Source organism: Sceloporus occidentalis, unplaced genomic scaffold (assembly GCF_023333645.1).
Source record: "Sceloporus occidentalis isolate IW3139 unplaced genomic scaffold, rSceOcc1.0.p SCAF_21, whole genome shotgun sequence".
Lineage (NCBI taxonomy): Eukaryota > Metazoa > Chordata > Lepidosauria > Squamata > Phrynosomatidae > Sceloporus > Sceloporus occidentalis.
In genome coordinates this window covers 2,693,473-2,712,176 of record NW_028317001.1, presented here as the reverse complement: position 1 = coordinate 2,712,176, position 18,704 = coordinate 2,693,473, and the positions used below count along the sequence as shown (strand labels likewise).

Sequence of the window (18,704 nt, the reverse complement as noted above, 5' to 3'; positions counted from 1 at the left end):
GGGAAGGATGGAAACTCACACCTCTTGATCCAGGCTCACATAAGCACTGTTGTGTCACCATTTGCAGCAACCAAGACGTCGCTCAATGATTCTTTATGATATGACAACTTACTATATATGTGCAGCATCCTAATGCAGCCTTATATAGACAAGACAGGTGAGAGCTGAAAAACAGGTGACATAAACCTTGGTAGAAATCTGCTTTTCAGATGCAGATGTACTTCTGCATACTGCAGTTTCTTACTCTCATTGATTATTACTGTGAGTTACTGTAATATTGCGATGCCTCCTGACTTGCGATCAAATACTTGTCAGAGGCCTGTGGAAGTCACACCAAAGCCATGCTCCAGCCCTAAGGACTGTAGCATGGCTTTGGTGTGGCTTCTGGACTCTTCAGATGCATGCATCATTGAAACACCATACCTCCACTGTGACTTGAAGCAGCTTTATTTTGGCTGTCTGTAACAGGCCAGGGTTTCTTTTTTAAGCTGTTACCTTTTGGTTCTCTGAGCAGGCCAATGTAGACACTGATAGTCTCCCAAACTCAACTCCGGCCCCCTTCGAAACTGTGCATGCACACACACTTATTATGGCCCAATGTGCTAAGAAGAAGAGGTCACTTCATTTGCAAGACAGTCTGCCTTGTTTTCAAGAGAAAAGCTGAAGACGAAGGAGGAAAGTTGAGTAGTATTTAAGACACATCAGAAATAAGTGAGTGGCAACTACCCCAAATAAAACTAAACAGGAAGCCCATCCTCTTACATCACCCGTCTTGTCGCCCTCCTTAAAATCTGAAGCCCACTCCATCAAAACGCTTTAAAATCATCTACTAGGGAAAAACAGAGACAAGTCTACAAAACATTTGAAAAGCACATGTCTATTTCTGGAGCTGGCAAATACAGCGCCCTTGTCTCTATGGCTACAAGAAGACACAAACCTCCTTCCCGATGGTTTGCCGGGACACAGGGGGAAAACACGAGATGCTCCAAGGCAAGCGTTTTCTAAAGAATTGAAGTTTAATTCACACGAATCTACCTTGACAATACTTTTAGCGTATCCAATGGACACCTGAAAAGCCAACAGCTGGAGATGGTAGGTCTGTCGCACGGCAGGGAGAATTTATCTCATGCACCAGTGTCTTAATTTAAAGTAGTGCAACTAAAATGGCAACCAGTGGTGGTCTGGCTTTTTTTTTCTTTCTCTTTTTAGATACTTTAAATTTCCCAAACGATTTTGGTGCTGATGCAGCCCATTAGAGAAGAAGGTTACAGGGAGGTGAGGTGGGAAGGAGCAGCACTTCCAAGCGTTTTGTTGAAAGTGTCTTATGAAAACATTCTCTTTGCCAGATTCCTGACTTGCCAAGCTTTAGAGGCAGGAGTGTCTTTTATGGCAGCTGGATAGTAATCCCCTGGCATTTCTAATTCATGGGGCCTGATCCAGAGTGCCTTTCCGCAAGGGGGCTGCGTGGGTGGACCTGACCCCGTCCAGCGGATGACTGATGCTGTTGATGCTCTCCCTATGTCCATGTTGACTTCATTTACTCTGCGTGATGGGCAGAAATAACGCAGCCCAGCTAAGATTTAGCATGGAGAGAAAACAGAGCCAAGCGTGACTTAAAATTCATCACTTTTTTTTTATTTCACCATTTCTGTACAGGAAGAAATAAGAAAAGCACAAACAGAGCCCCCTAGTTTTTAAAGTTCACTGTAGAACTAAACTGTGTTCTATCGCTTGTCTTAGTTGTGTCTTCCTGTTTGTCTTTCCTTTCTTACTGGGATCTTGAGGAAACATCCACAGAGATGGTTATGCATAGGCCGTGGGGCTCAAGGTGTCATCGATCAAAGGAGGCTTACTGCATTCTCATACTCTGAAACAGAGTACAAACCCGCCTGTGTGCAGGAGGGCAGGGTGAGCTGGAGCAAGATGGCATAACTACCCTGCGTGGCAAGGTGACATCTCTCTACCTGTTTCACAGGAGCTCCTTTTCAAGGCTGTCTTAGAAATAAAGGCCCTCTTTGCTCCAAAGTGCAATCCCTGATGTCCTTCTGCTCTCGCCAGGGAACATGGGTCACCTCCTGAGGTGTTCTCTCCCTGAAAAGACCCCTAATCCTCCTCTTTCTCTATGTAAGCTTTGGTGCCAACCCGTGCCATCTGACGAGCCAGGTAGCGGTCTCTGGCTGACATGACCGTCTCCTCGTTGCTACGCTTGGCAAACTTGCTCTTCTGTTCTGGAGACTTCTCCGTCTGCCCTGCTCCCTCCTCCCCTGAGGGCTTGCCTTCCAATGCTGGTGATCTTTCTGACTCAGTTGAATTATCCTTCCCGCTCCTCTCACTGTGTTCCTGACCCTGACGGTCATCTCTTAGCAAAGACACCGGGCTCCTACTATTCCTCTCTTGCTGCTGTTTCTCCTCCCGGACTTCCTTTGCCCCTCTGTCTCCTTCCCTATTCTCGTGTTGGTCTTTGTTGCCAGTGGGCCTTTCTTTCACTTGCTGCTCCCACTCGGAGTACTTGTCCTCTCTGTCCCTCTCTTTCTTCATCTGTCTGTCATAATCATCTCTCTCCTTCCTGTCCTTCCTCCTCTGCTTGTCCTCTTTTTCCTCCTGCCTCCTCTGATGCTCATCTGACCTTGGTAGCTCCTCTTTTCTACGGTCTCTCTGCTTTCTCTCACAATCTCTTTGCCCACCTTTTTCCCTTCTGCCTCCCTCTTCTCTCTCTTGGTGACTCACAGCTACCTTTGAGCGATGGCTCTTCTCCTCGCTGGATGACCCTGAGTCCCTTTGGCTCTTGCGACGCTTGGATCTGTCCCTGATGTGATCCGACTGGCCTTGCCTGCTCTCCTTTCTATCGCTCGCTCTGCTCTCTCTGTCTACTTTAGCCCTCTTCTCATCGTCACTGGTATCGATTTCCAAGTCGCTGTCTGCGTCTGGGTTATCTTCTCCCTTCGTTGTTCTTGTCCTCCCATTTTGGCTTTCGCTCGTATTTCTGGAGTCACTGGAGTCACTGGGATGTTCGCTGGGTTTGTCTTCCTTTAACCTGGATGATGATGTTCATTTTTAATGAAACAAAACAGCTACAAATTCAGAATCATCTTCAATCCTGTCCTGTTTTCCAAAGCTTTCCCCCTGCTTTCCTGCCATGTGTAAAAATTATACTGCATTTTGTCATAAGGCTGCAATGGGCAGAAAATCATGTTTTTATTGTATTTATTTGATGCCCATGACTTCATTAATCTTAATCTTAATCATGTTCAAGGAAGACACATCACAGACTATCAGTGGTTAGAGACAAACAAAAGAGATGGTTGTGGCTTTCATGCTGGCTGGGGTGATAGTAACTGTGGTCTAACAACTGGGGAGGCACCTGGTTGGGAGAGGCTGCAACATTTTTTGCCTTTCAGTACAATCGCACCAATAGTTTTTCACTCACAGTAGCACTTTCAGCATATTAAAAACTGAACAGCACAGTTTTCAGGTAGAACATGGATCTCAGAAAGGTAACATAAAAATGAAGCAGGTTTAATAAAACAGCTGAAAACAGCATCAGATGCTGTGCGTTTGCCTTCTCCGGTGTTGTGAGTGGAAGTGTGCATGCACATGCTGTGACTGTCAGGAAACCCAAATCTCAGAATACAGGCACTATTGCATTTTGCAAAGACCCAGTAGCATGCACAGAGACCAAACTATTCTCAGGAATTAGTGATGTGTCAAAGGAGCCTGATGCTGCAGTGACTCAACTGGGGAGAAATGATTTCACTGCAGCATTTCGTAAACGGTATTCCCATCACTGCTCCTCCGGTTTATCAAAACCAGCTTACCAATTAAGAGCTGGTTTTGGCTAGAGGAACACAAACTCAGCTTCAGACCTGAAAGGCAACTGGTGGTGATGTTGTCATCATGTAGTTGGTCATCGAGTAACTCTGGAAACAAATGTGCATATTCTTCCCCATGGGATACACAAAGCAAAGGATGACAAAATCCCAAAGCTAGCTTTCCTCTAAAAGGCCCTATGGACAAAATTTATTGGAACAAATCGACTCCTTTGTTTTAGTTTTCTGTTTTAAAAAAGTGATGGATCACTCAAAAGCTCAACCTTTGCAAAGAGCGAGAGTAAGTAGCTAATGAGTAACAAAAAACAGACAGAGAGGAGCACAGTTCTGTCCAATTAACAGTGTCTGAGAAAACAGGAAGGAGATGGCTTGGCTTGGAAACCTTCCAAAACTGAGATCGCTACGCTGCTTCAACTTTACTCTTACTGTGGCTACGATAATCCTTTTTAGGAATCATGTCACAACCCACAGGTAAACTAGTTTGCTCTTCACCAAACTCACTATGTGCACATTGCAAAATCAGCATTTAGGTCCATCCTTGCTCAAGCAGGGACCATGGCTACTGGGTTGATCTTAAGAGTGCCATCCCATTGCCGTGTGGTGCAAAAAACCTACCTACTGCTTGGTTTTTTTCCAGTTCTTCGTTAGGGGCTGGTAACTTAGGTAATACTCTGGTTCTATTCAAGTCCACTATAAACCAGGAGATCCTAGGAATACAACCCCAGGCAAAGGTGTATCTTCCTCCCATCTCCTTCCCACATTGCAAGTTTACCTGGCCTCACGAAGGCTGCATTTGGGCATTTCCTCTTCCCCCACCGTCTGGTTCAGTAGGTGTCTGTAAAAACCACTCAGATCCTTCTGTTTGGTCACATCAAGGCATGCTAAATGAAAAGGCGGGAGAGGGGGAACAAACTGTTTACAAGCAAAACTATCTCGTTCAGGACGCAATTTAAGCCAGGATTCCAAAATGCTATGCTATTCAGTGCATGTTACTCACTAAAAACTGGGTGCCTAAATACGACCCACAGACTGTATCCTGCATGGTTCCTACTATTTCCATGTGCCCCGCCATACTTGCTATTACTACATCCCTATGCCCAAATTTCTTGGAAGAAATAAATAATAAAAACTATAATAATGTTTGGAAAGACACAGGAAGTGCACTCACGGTTCAAATTACAGGAAGGCAGTCTCCTCGGTCATTGTTTTTAGAACATTACTGGGGCAGAGGAGACAGAGAGAGGGAACGTGGCTTTCATAGCTATTTTAGTACCATAACTGGAGTGCCTTCAAGGCGGCATTTCAGAAATTTGGAGCAATTCTTGACCCATATGAGCCATGCAAAAAGGTGGACATCTTAAAAAATATATCTTAGGCTGTACTCTGCAAGAGAGGTGCTGTGAAATAACTACTCTGGTTACTTTGAAATGGAAAATCTTGGTACCCATTTCCAAATCTGCCGTGGCCAAATATCTCTCTGCTTAGCCCACCTGACAGGAGGCATAAGAACATGTCCTGAACCAATGAAATAAGGCCAGAAACACTTGCCATCTCCTTCTACAGGAGAAAAGGAAGCACAACTATCTTCCAGAGAACTCCCACATTCTGGCTCATGGGACTTTGCCACCTGACAATCCAGCCTATAACACCCTCAAGAAGAGAAGAAGAACGTTCTGCCCCCAGATTCATCTCACCTTCAATGGCTGCCTCCTTCTTCTCCCTTTCTTCCTCTTCTGCTCTTTCCTGCAGCTTCTTCTTATAGGCTGATGTTACAAAGGCTTCTTTGTCATCAAAGGCATCGCCTTCCATTTCGCGTTCCTTTTGAATTTTCTTTTCCATTCTCTTCTCCTGCTCCTTCTTCCTCAGCTCAGCTGCCTTGAGTATATTTTGGATGTACTTGGGCTATACAAAGGAAGAAGGAGAAAGAGATCGATTGTGACAGGAACCACTAAGAATGTTGTGGGATAATTTGGAAGCAGCTCATACTATTCCTCCACTGGCTTAAGTCCTTTCCGACTCACGTTGACCCAAAGGTAGATCTGTCATGGAGTTTTCCTGGCAAGATTTGTTCAGAGGGGCTTTTGCCCTTGTCTTCCTCGCAGGTTGAGTGAGTCTGAGTTGCCCAAAGTCACCTAGTGAGTTTCCAAGGCTGAGCAGGGATTTGAATCCTGGTCTTAAGTCAGCCAATGCCCAAGCCACTACACCACACTGGCTCTCACTTGACTATGATGCTACACACGAATCCTGGAGGCATATGGTGCACCTGAGAACCAGCACAGTTGCAGGACCAAACTGTGACCTCCACACTGGGGTCTCATCCCTGTGACAGTGAATGTCCCCCCAAGATTCAACATCAGGTCAGGGACATTCCCCGTTATTCTCCGGAAGGCGGGGAAGCCAGCTTTTCCAGTGGTTACATAAGGTATGCAAGAAGTGGAAGTGGAAGCTGCAGAAGAGACCACTGCAACTCTCTGAATTTTCATATAGATCTATAAGACCGAGGTTCAAACCCCATCTCTGCCACGGGTGCAACATTTGGTCTTTAGCGACCTATTTGACCTCCCATCTCTCATCTCCGTATTGTTGAAATGGGAGCAGGGACACATCCCACAGGGCTGTTGTGAGGGTCAGCTCAACAAAGATTATACAATTTGTAAAAATAAAGCTGTCATTTGAGTGACAAATAGCAGCCCCCGCCTAAATATTCCATGATGTATTATGAGTAGCAACAGCTGACCTTAGATTCACTCTGGATGAAGCCTCCCTCCGGAGGCCCCACATCCCTCCTCCCACCTTGCGCCTCCCACAGCTGCAGGTTTTCAAGGCCCGACCGTCATCGGGAGCTAGAGAAGCACAGACAGACATCATGCTTGTTTCCAGGTATGGACCTTTTTTTCCCCTTTCCCTGCCAGGGTGCTGGCCTGACTTTCTGCCTTCTTCTGCTGTATGTCGTCATAAATATTGTCATATTCGTACACCGTGGAGTCCTCCGCCAGTGCCCTCTGGATCTCAAGCTTGGTCTGTGAAGTGTGAGAGAAGGAAAGAAAGAAAAAAAATGTGACATTTTTGTTAGTTTTCCAGGAAGCTAGTCTTATCTATAATGTCCTCAAGATAAGACAGAAGCTACAAACAAGAGCCTTTTGTTAAGAAAAATGTTCAGGGAGCTGGTACTGTCTTTAGAGCAGAGAAGCCTTCTCCTCTCGACCGCCAATCGCCTGGTCTCTCTCCTTTCCCATAAGAACCAAAGTGCATCCGGTGGATGGCAGCCATAGCACTATTATCTTTCATAACCATGCATCACAATCTCCAGGCCATCTTTGGCATCTGTAACCCAAAGGCACATTTTTCCTCTGACAGCCAGTTTCTTTATTCCACATCTGTTTTCCTTCAACCCCAGTTTAATCATGTACGGGGGCAATGGTAAATACTGGGCCGGTTTTGCCAGGATTCTGACAGGTTTTGCTTTATGGCAGTCTTACACTACAAATCCAAAACAAAAGTTGTGTAACCGAATTCATTCAGCGAATAGTCTCCTGCAGCTGAGGTCAGAGAAGGAGTCTGCCTCTCCCTCGGAGGGTTTTACAGTGCGGATGCTAAATTGGGCTCCACGTTTTATGACGTTTTGTAAACTATAAGCAGATCTATGGCAACCCACTACACAGCATGCTGTTGGGCTTTTGGGTTTTTTTTAACAACGCGGGTATAGCTAAAAGAAGCCCAAGAAAAACAGACTTCTTTAAAAGTGGAACAATCTATTACGCAAATAAAATCGTGGAAACTCAAAAGTGCAAACTCTAATACAGGTTGTGCCATTTTTACTATGGAAGACGGTGAACTCCAAATGGAGAGCCAAGAAAACAGAGCTGGTTTGTAAAGATATAGCACAAATCAATCTAAATGATCCAATAATAAGGTACTGAGACATAAGCCTGATCATCCAAAGACATTACATTGATATCCTGTTAAAGGATATTACAAATATCTGCCATGCCCTTCCCATACATTTAATCTTTGCTGCCAAAAAGTAGGGCCATTACAAACCATGCACTCTCACAGACATTAATGGTAACTCCTTTGTCAAAAATGTGTTTATTGTTTCTGTGTTTCTAAACACTTGCAAACAAAGTAGCATAACAAGAGTGCAGTTCAGTGGAAGAGTAGGTTCTCTCCTCCTCAAATTTGGATGGTAGGGTCCTTGTTTTGTGGCAGTTGCTGCTGCTGTTCCTTTTTCAGGTCAAATTGCCACATACATGAAAATACAATAATGATAATGAGCATACAAATATACTGGCTCCGTTTCAAAGAGATCAGAGTGCAAGGTGCGCTCATGCACAAACAGACATGAGGAGAACTTACTTGTTTCATTGCTTGCTTCTTCAAGGCTTCTCGCTGAAGGCTCTCACTCACTGAAGACTGTCAGGAAAAAAGACAAACCAAATTTAATTACTAACAGAAATGATATCCTTGTTTTAATGTAGCCCAGGATAGAACTTATAAGGGGGCAATCCTATGCTTGCTTTCCTGAAAGTAAAACTCAATGGGTAACGCTTCTGACATGCACAAGTTCCCATTGCAGGCTGCTATGTGTTTAGTTTCTAAACAATGAAAGGACAATAAATGAAAAATCACCAATCAGTTGCATCAATGGACATGACCGTTTAAATACACACACAACCACCAACAACTGAAAAAGGTGAGCATTAGCAGGACAAAGAAATGAACCAACATTAAACCCTTCTTGCCAATAAAATACTGGAAGAGCAACTCATCTCTCCCTGTAAACTTCATTACACTTCTCACATATGAAGTTCCAAAGCAAGTAGCGGAATGTAAGAGTAACTGCCAACCGCTTTCCCAGGTATTCTGACATCTGCCTTCTTACTGACTTAACCAATACTGACCTGGCATCCTTTCCACCCCAATTCTTCTTTCTTCTGCTGCTGCAACCCAGAGTTTATGGTCTCTACCTACAGCCTTTTCTTCCTCTGTCAGGGAAGATGATGTGGGAATACTTGGACTGTGGTGGAGCCTCCTTCTTTGGAGGTTGCTTTGAGTGTATATTGCTGCATGGCAGAATGGGGTTGGAATGGATGGCCCTTGTTGTCTGTCTTCCAACTCTACGATTCTATGCTCCCTATAACATGGAACGGCCTACCGCCAAACCAAATCTGTCCTTTTGGGATGAGACTGACTCTGAAAGAGGGGTAGGGGATGCTCTGCTCCTGAAGCAAAGGAAGACTCAGGAGGCAACAGGTCAGGGCCTTCTTGCAGATCAAGGTTGGAGAACATCTACAGAACGCAGCCACCTCTTTTCCAACCAAGCGAAGCACATGCGACCTCTCCTTCACTTTCTAGCCGCTTCCTATCTACGGATCGGTCCGCAGATTCCTGTGTTTGCCAAGCAGATGCAATTACAAAGAGCACCGCAGAACTTGTTTACAGACCATTAGCAATCAATATTCTTTCCCTCCCATCCAAATGACAGCGCAACATGAAAAATCTCTCTTTTTTAAATCATGTTGGCAACCGGCGTGGTTTTCCAGTCCTTCCATGACTCATCTTGAGCAGCAAGAGAGTGAGCATGTGTCACCAGCACTTCATAATGCTTTAAAAACTAAATGGAAAACTAGCAGCAGGTAATGTGGAGCCTCCGCTCATGTCCAAATCGGCCGAGGGAAGCTGACTCACCATGACACTTTAAGAATTTAAAGTGACCTGCCAACAGACGCACCTTCCACTATCAATCCCCTTTTCCCCGATTCCCTTGCCGATGGCAATGAGCTCAACTGTCAGCAAAGGTTGTCAAGGGTTTGGAGCGCACTCCAGAGTTCACCCCTCTCCTTTTTATGAACCAACCGCTGACAGCTGCAAACATCTTCAGAAAGGAAAAGTCCGAGCAGCAGTATGTTCCACCAAGACACACTGTCCTCCAGCTCTACTCAGTCAATCCACTGTCCTGTACTCTATACCTAAATGCATCTATACCTGGAAACCCTGTTCCACAGCATATAAAGGAGAGACATTTTGCATAACAGACTGACACCAAACAAGCTGATGGATAGGATTGCTTCTTGGAGCACAATTCCCTATATTCTGTCACAGGGCAGAGTGACCAAGAAGCAAACAAGGAGGCTTGTTTTGTTAAGGTGTACTACTGCATTCTGCGGAACTAAGTGTTGGATACCATTTGATGTCTCTGCCCACATCCATCCAGCCTCCCTCTCTAAATGAACCCTAACCTTTTGAGTCAAAGGTCTGTTCCAGACTGCCAAAATAAAGCTGCTTTGGGTCTCTTTGGAGGTATGCTGTTTAATGATGCATGGGTCCTAAGAGTCCGGAAGTTGTGCCAAAGCCACACTCCATTCCTAAGCACTGGAGTCCAGCTTTGGTGCAGCTTCCAGATTCTTAGGATGCATGCATCATTTAAACAGCATACCTCCAAAGAGACCCAAAGCAGCTTTATTTTGGCAGTCTGGAACAGGCCATAGTCTCAGCTTTCCCATCCTTTGCTACTAGCCTTCCTTTTTAAGATGCTTGAACCCTGGTCCTTCGGTGTGCGCAGCAGGGGCTCTGACCTATGGACCTACCTGCTCCTGTTGCATGAATAAATCCAACCACAATCTGCCCATACAAAGTTCTGCCACCATGAAAAAACACACAAAACCAGCACTGTATAAAGAGATCCTGTATCACCTTTGAGACTAACTGAAAGAGAGGCGCTTTCCTAGACTCAGGTCTACTTTCTCTGGTGCATTTGGATGAAAGTGGAAGAGAAGAAAGGCAAGGAGAGAAAAACACTGTTTGTGCATAAATCTTTTCCCTCCATCCCAATATTTCAAACTCGCAATAGCTTTCCCCAGGCCGGCCTGTAAACTGTGAGGGTGCTGGGGTCTGGAGATTACACAGACAATCAAAGTAATATAGAGGCCCTGGGTTTGGTGCAGAACATTTCTAAAGAGGTCCACCTGCCGTTTATTTGGCTTGTGCGCCAGGAAAACAACGCCAAAGCAAACACCTCTTCCAGGCTTGATGGGTGACAATTTCCTGTTGTGCGGGGAGGACTGATGGATGGGAACTTCCTGTCCTTTTCTATTATTCTGACTTATCATCAGGCCGTTTATTAAAGAGCCTCACCAAGTCAGCAATCTGGGGCCGAATGTCTATTTGCCCACCGCTGCAGTCTTCTCTGGAGGCACAAAGCCTAGGCTCCTAATATCTCCCAGAGGAGAAAACACTCTTTTAACACCAGGAAATTGGTTGGTCCCCAAAGGGAGAAGGACCGAAAAGGACGAGAGCTGCAGAGTTTGGTCCCCAGGCTAAAAAATCTCTCCCAAAATACTGCTTTGTCCACTGCACTCTCTGTCTTTGAATGGACGTCTTCTTCCATACACCTGGAACTGTTTTCAGGTAGCCTGCCAACCTTCTTGATGGAAAATGTCTTTTAAAAGAAATCAAATGAGATATGAAGATAAAATTACTGGCCAGGGATTTCTGCGCTCTTTGGTCATGCTCAAAGAAGTTTGCACAGATATCCTCTGACATATTGGGGAGAGTCAAAACGAATACCCTTCTAGCAGGTAAAAAGAATATTCTGAATGCTTTCAGTCACATCAGATATAGCTGCTAGCCAGTTCTGAGAAAGGTTGTTTAACTGGGTGTATCCCACCTATTTTAGGCAAACACTAGATAGGATAGATAAATAAAACCCAAACAACTCAGTGCTAACAATAAACAGTGCAGTTGGCCCTTCGTATCCACGGATTCTTTATCCACGGATTCAACCATCCTCTGCGCGAAAGGGAATGTGGCTTGAAATGAATATGGAAAGAGTAAATGATCAATTTAGTGCTTGAATGTTAGAGTTGGGGCTACCAAATGTCATGTAGTCCAACCCCCGAAATGGAGGAATCCACAGATCAATCACTCCTAAAAGATGCCCACCGAGCCTCCGTTTAAAGACCTCCTAAGAACAATCCCTTCTCCCCCTGAGGCAGCCTATCCCACTGTTGAACAGCTCTTGAGTAAAGAAGTGTCGACACCTATTGTGTTGCAGTGTAGTGGTTTGAGCTATGGACTATGACTCTGGAAAACAGGGTTCGAATCCCTGCTCAGCCATGGCCCTGGGCAAGTCAGACTCTCTTAGTCTCAGAGGAGGGCTATGGCAAACCTCTTCCAAAGAAACATGCCAAGGAAACCCCTGAGGGTCATCCTAAGTCAGAAACGACTTGGAGGCACCCAACAACAAATGGTGTCAACTATCGGTCTTCTCTTCTCCAAGCTGAACATACTCCACCATTCCTCATAAAGCTTGCTTTCCAGACCGTGGACCATCTTGGCTGCTTTTCCCCGGACGTGTTCCAGCTTCTCAGTCTCGTTTTTGAACTGTGGTGTCCAGAACCGGAGAAAGCACTGCTCCAGGTGAGGTCTGACCAAAGCAGAACAGAGTGAGACAGTTATGTTGCTGCATGACAGAGAGTCGGCCTGGATGGCCCTTGGGGTCTCTTCCAACTGGATACTATGCGATTTTGTGGGGACTGTAATGGCCCACAGCCCTAACCAGCGCAGCCAGAGGTAATGGACATGGAAGCGGCAGCCCAACTATCTGGAATGACACCAGTTTCTCACTCCTTATGTTCCACAAGTCTACCTTCAATATCCATACCTTCAATATCCACATTATTTCACATGCTCCGGGTCTAATGCTGCAATTGGTGCAGCCAGAGTGCATCGACACATACACTTGCCTTCTCCCAAAATGAATTCCAACACACAAGCTTTGTGACGGGACCCGAAAAGGACGAGAACGACTGCTTCTCAATGCAAACAGGCTGAAAGGACACTCTTAATGAAACATGCATAGTTAACAGTTTGTTTTTTTATTAAAAGAAAGGAACAAAAGTTGCCTATCGGCTGTATAATCGCCAGGGCCACATCAGGTGCGCAGGTTCACCGGCAGGGACTTTATTAGAGTTCAGTTATAAATATACCATCGTCAGACATGCACTGAGTACTTTCGGAAGATAAGGGAGCAGCCAGGAAATGAAACCCCTCCCAAACGCAGCTCCTTATCGTGAAAAGGGCCTAAAATTATTACTGAACTAATAAAGTAATTGTGTTTTTTAAAAAATGATCTCTCTCTCTCTCTTCCCTCCCTTTGGTTGATGATAAAAGGCGTTGGGGAGAATTAGGACTATGTGGGCTGTGAAAGAATATGGGAAGTTCTGTAGGATGCTCCCTCTCTGGCCCCTGCGCTTTGCACACAAAAGGTGAGAAGAGGCTGTCCGCCTCCTGAGTTAGGCTCTCTTTCCATACAAGAGAGCCTCCTGTTCAAGCCATCACTGTCAAGTTCTAATTTTGTTCAAATGGCCAGCCACCTCACCTGTTGCCTAATCGCTAACAAGGCGGCCAATTTCTCTCTCTTCTCCTTCTCCGTTATCGGGGTATAGGGTTACAAGCGAGGAAATCACCTCTTGCTTTTCACGGGGCAAGAAACAGGCCAGGATAACAGCCATCACATTTGGGAGTCGGGGAGAGAAGACTCTAAGGGCACGCTGAGAGGGTTGTGTAAGTCGATGCAAAATGGCAAGCGCTTGTCATCATTTGTTGTTAACCATCCTTTGGGCTAGGCATCTCCAAACCCACCCGTCCTCCACGGCTCCACTCAGGTCCTGCAAATTCATGCCCATAGCCTCCAGTCCATCCATCTGGCTTGCAGTCTTCCCCTCTTTCTAGTGCCCCTTACCACCTTTCCTAGCATTATTGTGTTTGCTAATGAGCCATGCCTTCTCAGGATGTGGCCAAAGTACGACAGCCTCAGTTTAATCATCTTGGCTTCCAGGGAGATTCCAGGCTTGGTCTGTCCCAGGACCCAAGTGCTTGTCCTTTTGGCCGTCCACAGTGCCCTCCGCACTCTCCTCCAGCACATTTCGAATGAGTTGGTTTTCTTCCTATACGTCTTCTTCATTGTCCATCTCTCGTATCCATACATGGGGATGGGGAATACAATGGTCTGGAGGATCCTGATCCTGATCAGTTGTGTACCTTTATTCTTTAGGATCTTGATGGACATCTGTCGGGGATGCTCCGATTTAGATTTCCTGCATGGCAGGGGGTCAGACTGGATGGCCCTTGCAGTCTCTTCCAACTCTATGATTCATTGGTTCTTCCAACCAGGTAATATTTGCCTTTACTTGCAGCAGCTCTCTAGAGTCTTAGAGTAAGACAGTCTTACTTGAAGATGAGAGGGACTGAATCGGAGACTCTTTTCATGCCAAGTATATTCCTCGTAAACTGAATTATGACCCTGCTCCTCAGCCTCTCTTACAGTACAGTCCAAGCAACACAACCACTGACCCACGCTGCTTTCGCGGCTCCTCAGCCCCCAAAGGAAACCTGGGAAATAGACTTAGGGACATAAGAGGTCAGATGGCTGGTCCACTGAGGCCAGTGCTATACTGCGCTGACTGGCAGCATCTCTCCAGGGTTTCAGAGAGGATTCTTTCCCAGCTACACTTGGAGAAGCTGTCAGGGATCGAACCCAGGACCTTCTGTGTGCAAACTTTGTAATAACGGCTTCTGTTGTTGTTGTGTGTCTTCAAGTCATTTCCCACTCACTTATGGCGACCCTAACACCAACCCATCATGGGGTTTCTCTTGGCAAGGTTTGTTTAGAGGAGGTTTGTCGTGGCCTTCCCCTGAAGCTGAGAGAGTGTGATTTGCTCACGGTCACCCAGTGGGTTTCCACGGTCAAGCAAGGAATCGAACCCTGGTCTCTGGAGACCTAATCCAACGCTCAAACCCCTTCACCACCCAAGTTATGGCTTTACTGTACTTTTATTAACACAATAACAACTCTGATTGACAAGCAGAGAGAAAGGAACTATATGCACTTTTGTCGGTGAAAAGCTCTTCACAAATATTGGAGTTGTTTTGCTACACCATTTGAAAACTGTTCTCTCGCTTACAAAGAGCAAGAGGAACGGATACACATGCAAATAAAGGAGGTTTCCATGGCAGACAGCATCCTCTACTGGGGGAAAATATCTATACTCCATTAAAAATAATGATCATATAATAGCCAGGTAAGAACTTAACTCACAAGCCCAGGATGCCAGTCTTCCCTACAGCTTAGAAAACAGCCTTTTTCTCCTTCTTTCGGCTGCAAGCTTTGGGTACAAAAGAGGTTTTTGGCCTGCGCTTGTTCATATTTAGAAGAGCAACACTAATTTAGCAAAACTGTTCTTAAAAGTGCAAAAAATATTCTGTATTACAACTGAAAGTAAGTAAAAGACATCTGCTGTCGTTCATGAGTGATACCAGGGTTGTCGTTTTTTCCCTTGTAAACTGCCTTTCATGGAAACAGATGGAAGTTGAAATGTGTGGCGTAGCACAAGACTGTATATAATGTTCCTTTCCACAGCAAAATAACCAATTACCAAGGTAGAAAACAAGCCAAACATTACTGATCTAACAAAAGCTGGAAATGAGAGCATATATATATATATATATGGTCACAAGGAGGGACACAGGGGACAAGAACACAAATGGTTTTGGAAAGCCCCAGATTTGAGTACTTTTACTGTGGAAAAACTGTAGGGTTTTTTTAACTTTTAATGTGAAGAACTGTACCTGCATTGAACCTCATTTTGGGATTTGGGGAGAAAGACGGGATACAATTATTATTATTATTATTATTATTATTATTATTATTATTACATAAATAAATAAAATAGGTAACCCAAAATGTGATAGCCTTATTATTGTGACTTCTGAGAGCGGAAGGTCCAATAGTATCTTTCTTTGTTTCTGAGTAAGGTGCTACTGCTTATTGGCAAGGCTCTAGATCAAACTTTGGCTCTCCAGGTATTTTGGACTTCAACTCCCAGAAGCCCCAGCCAGCTTGGCCAACCACCAGGAACTCTGGGAGCTCAAGTCAAAACATCCCATTGTTTGGGAACCTCTGCTCTAGACTATGGACCCTTTTCTGTAGATCCAAATGTTGCGGTGGAAACGGAGAGATGGCTTTTCTCTGTGGCGCTCTAAGCTGACAAAGGGAGCTGCACCGCCTTCCTTTTTTCAGGCCCAATTCGGAAAACATTTAGGCTGTTGGTTTTGTCCATACAAATGTAAGGTACTGCACTTGGGGCGGAAAAATGAAATGCACAGATATAGGATTATGGGGGACATCTGGCTGAATGAAACTACGTGTGAAAGGGATCTAGGAGTCCAAGTAGACCATAAGTTGAACATGAGTCAACAGTGCAATGTGGCAGCTAACAAGGCCAATGCAATTTTAGGCTGCATCAATAAAAGTATAGTGTCTAGATCAAGGGAAGTCATAGTGGCACTGTATTCTGCTTTGGTCAGGTCCCACCTGGAATAATATTGTGCCCAGTTCTGGGCAAAACAATTTAATAAGGACATTGAGAAACTGGAGCCATGTGTCCAAAGGAGGGAGACCAAAATGGTGAAGGGTCTGGAAACCATGAAGCCCTATGAGGAAGGACTCAGGGAGCTGGGGATGTTTAGCCTGAAGAAGAGAAGGTTAAGAGGGGATATGATAGCCCTGTTTAAATATTTGAAGGGATGCCATATTGAGGAGGGAGCAAGCTTGCTTTCTATGCTCCAGAGACTAGGACCCAATGGAGCAATGGATGCAAGACACAGGAAAAGAGATTCCTCCTCAACATTAGGAGGAACGTCCTGAGAGTAAGAGTTGTTTGACAGAGGAACACACTCCTTCCTCGGAGTCTCCTTCTTTGGAGGTCTTTAAGCAGAGACTGGATGGCCATCTGTCAATGGGGATGCTTTGATGGAGAGTTCCTGCATGGCAGAAGAATGGGGCTGGACTGGATCAGGGCCCTTTTTGGGGTCTCTTCCAACTCTATGATTCTATGATACATGACCAATAGGACTAATGATCCCAACTATCCCAAGGAAACTGACCTCATCGTCAGAGTCATCCATAAAGACGGCATGTTTGACGAAGGTCTTCTGCTGCGCTTTCTTGGGAAATATCAGCCCGTATCTGCGGAGAGAACAACAGTGACAGATTTATGTGTGTTCAAGGGTTTTAACAACACTATTTCAGCTAAAGGTGTGTGTGTGTGTGTATATACATACACAAACATATAAGTAGGTGACACATACACAAAAGAGAGGCAACAGTGTGTGTCTGCCTATGTATACAGTTAGATAGAGAGGTGCAAATACACACTAATATATAATAATAATAATAATAAATAATAAACTGTTTATTTGTATCCCGCTTATCCTTTACAGATCTAAGCGGGTAACAACAAAGTACGACAATGTACAAATCTCACAAACAGTATAAATACATCGAAAACAGAAGCCATGCAATAAGAGATTAAAAACAGGGGAGAAACTACAGAATTAAAGCACAACAACAGCTAGCGTAAAGTGCAGGCGCAACAATACATCAGGGAGAGCGCAGGTGCTACACTGTCTGGGGGAAAGCCACAAAAGAGGAGCAGGAGTGTGTTTATTTAGGTGTGTGTGTCTATACACACACACACACAAACACATATACACAAAATAAAGGCCAACAACAACAACAGGGATAATATGTGTAGGGGTTTTAAGATGGTGCATGTGTGTGTGTGTGTGTATATGTGTGTGTGTGTGTGTGTACATATACACAAACATAGAGACAAAATAAAGGCAATCAACAACACAGACACACACACACACACACACACACACACACACATATATATAGAGAGAGACAATATGTGTGAGGATTTTGAGATATGTGTGTGTGTGTAGATATACACAAACACACATAAAGACAAAATAAAGGCGACCAACAACACACACACATATATGGACAATATGTGTGAGGTTTTTGAGGCCCAAAGAGGGGGCAAGGGGGTGTGTGTGTGTGTATGTGTTTGTGTATACATACACACAAACAAAAGCACTAACATATCCACAAAATAAAGGCAAACAACAATACAGGGACAATATATGTGTGAGGGTTTTGAGGCCCAAAGAGGGGCAAGTGCGTGTGTGTGTGTCATTGTTTGTTCTGTGTGTGTGTGTGTGTGTGTGTATATACACACACACATACATATATACAAAGGGGAGCACACACATTTACACACAATAAAGCCCCCCCCCCCACGAACAAGGACACGTTTAACGGCAACAAGGCATCCCCCACAGACACCATTTTCACTCTCCCGCCTCAAGGAGGAGGACGGAGGCGGCGGCGAAGACGGCGACGACGGTCCCCACAAGAGGACCCTTCTTCCGGGCCTCATCGTCGTCGCCATCGTCTCCGCCGGCCTCCATTTCCCTGGAGGCGAGCGACGAGGCGGCTTCCCCGAGGCGCCCCTCCCCCACTCACTGCTTGCTCGGGGCCGCCGCCATCTTGGAGGCCTCGCCTTCGCTTCGTTCGTCCTCATTCAACCCGCCGCTGGCCCTCCTCCTCCTCCGCCGCCGCCGCCACTTCCTCAGCCGCCCCTTTTCCCGCCTCTTAATGGGCGCCTCCTCAGTCTCCTCCTCGGCCCTTCGACGGACGCTTTCTCCCTGCCTCAGTCTTTCAGTTTTTTAAATAATAATAATAACAACAACAACAACAACAACAATAATATATTTATTATAATAATAATAATAATTTAAAATAATTTATATTATTAATAATAATAATTTAAAATAATTTATAATAATAATAATAATTTATTATTATTATTATTATTATTGACAAGACCGCCCCTCAATTTGGCAATTGTTCGTGGACGCTGAGGTAAAAAGGGTCCCTCCTTTCTCTCACCTCAGTTTCCCCCCATATTGAGCTCTGCGACATATAATATATATCGTATTTTAATAATAATAATAATTATTATTATTACT

General features: G+C 44.9%; 1 protein-coding gene across 1 annotated transcript; it reads right to left on the bottom strand.

The window, feature by feature from the left end:
* Nucleotides 1-1,623: 1,623 nt before the first annotated feature.
* NSRP1 (nuclear speckle splicing regulatory protein 1) lies at nucleotides 1,624-18,292 on the bottom strand. The gene is made up of 7 exons (XM_089483903.1): nucleotides 18,199-18,292; nucleotides 16,773-16,854; nucleotides 8,184-8,240; nucleotides 6,716-6,847; nucleotides 5,522-5,729; nucleotides 4,600-4,708; nucleotides 1,624-3,034 (listed from the first exon to the last, which is right to left on the bottom strand). The coding sequence occupies exons 1-7, from the start codon at nucleotides 18,219-18,221 to the stop codon at nucleotides 2,104-2,106; spliced, it is 1,542 nt and encodes a 513-aa protein (XP_089340029.1). The 5' UTR covers nucleotides 18,222-18,292; the 3' UTR covers nucleotides 1,624-2,103.
* Between the last annotated feature and the right edge of the window lie 412 nt (nucleotides 18,293-18,704).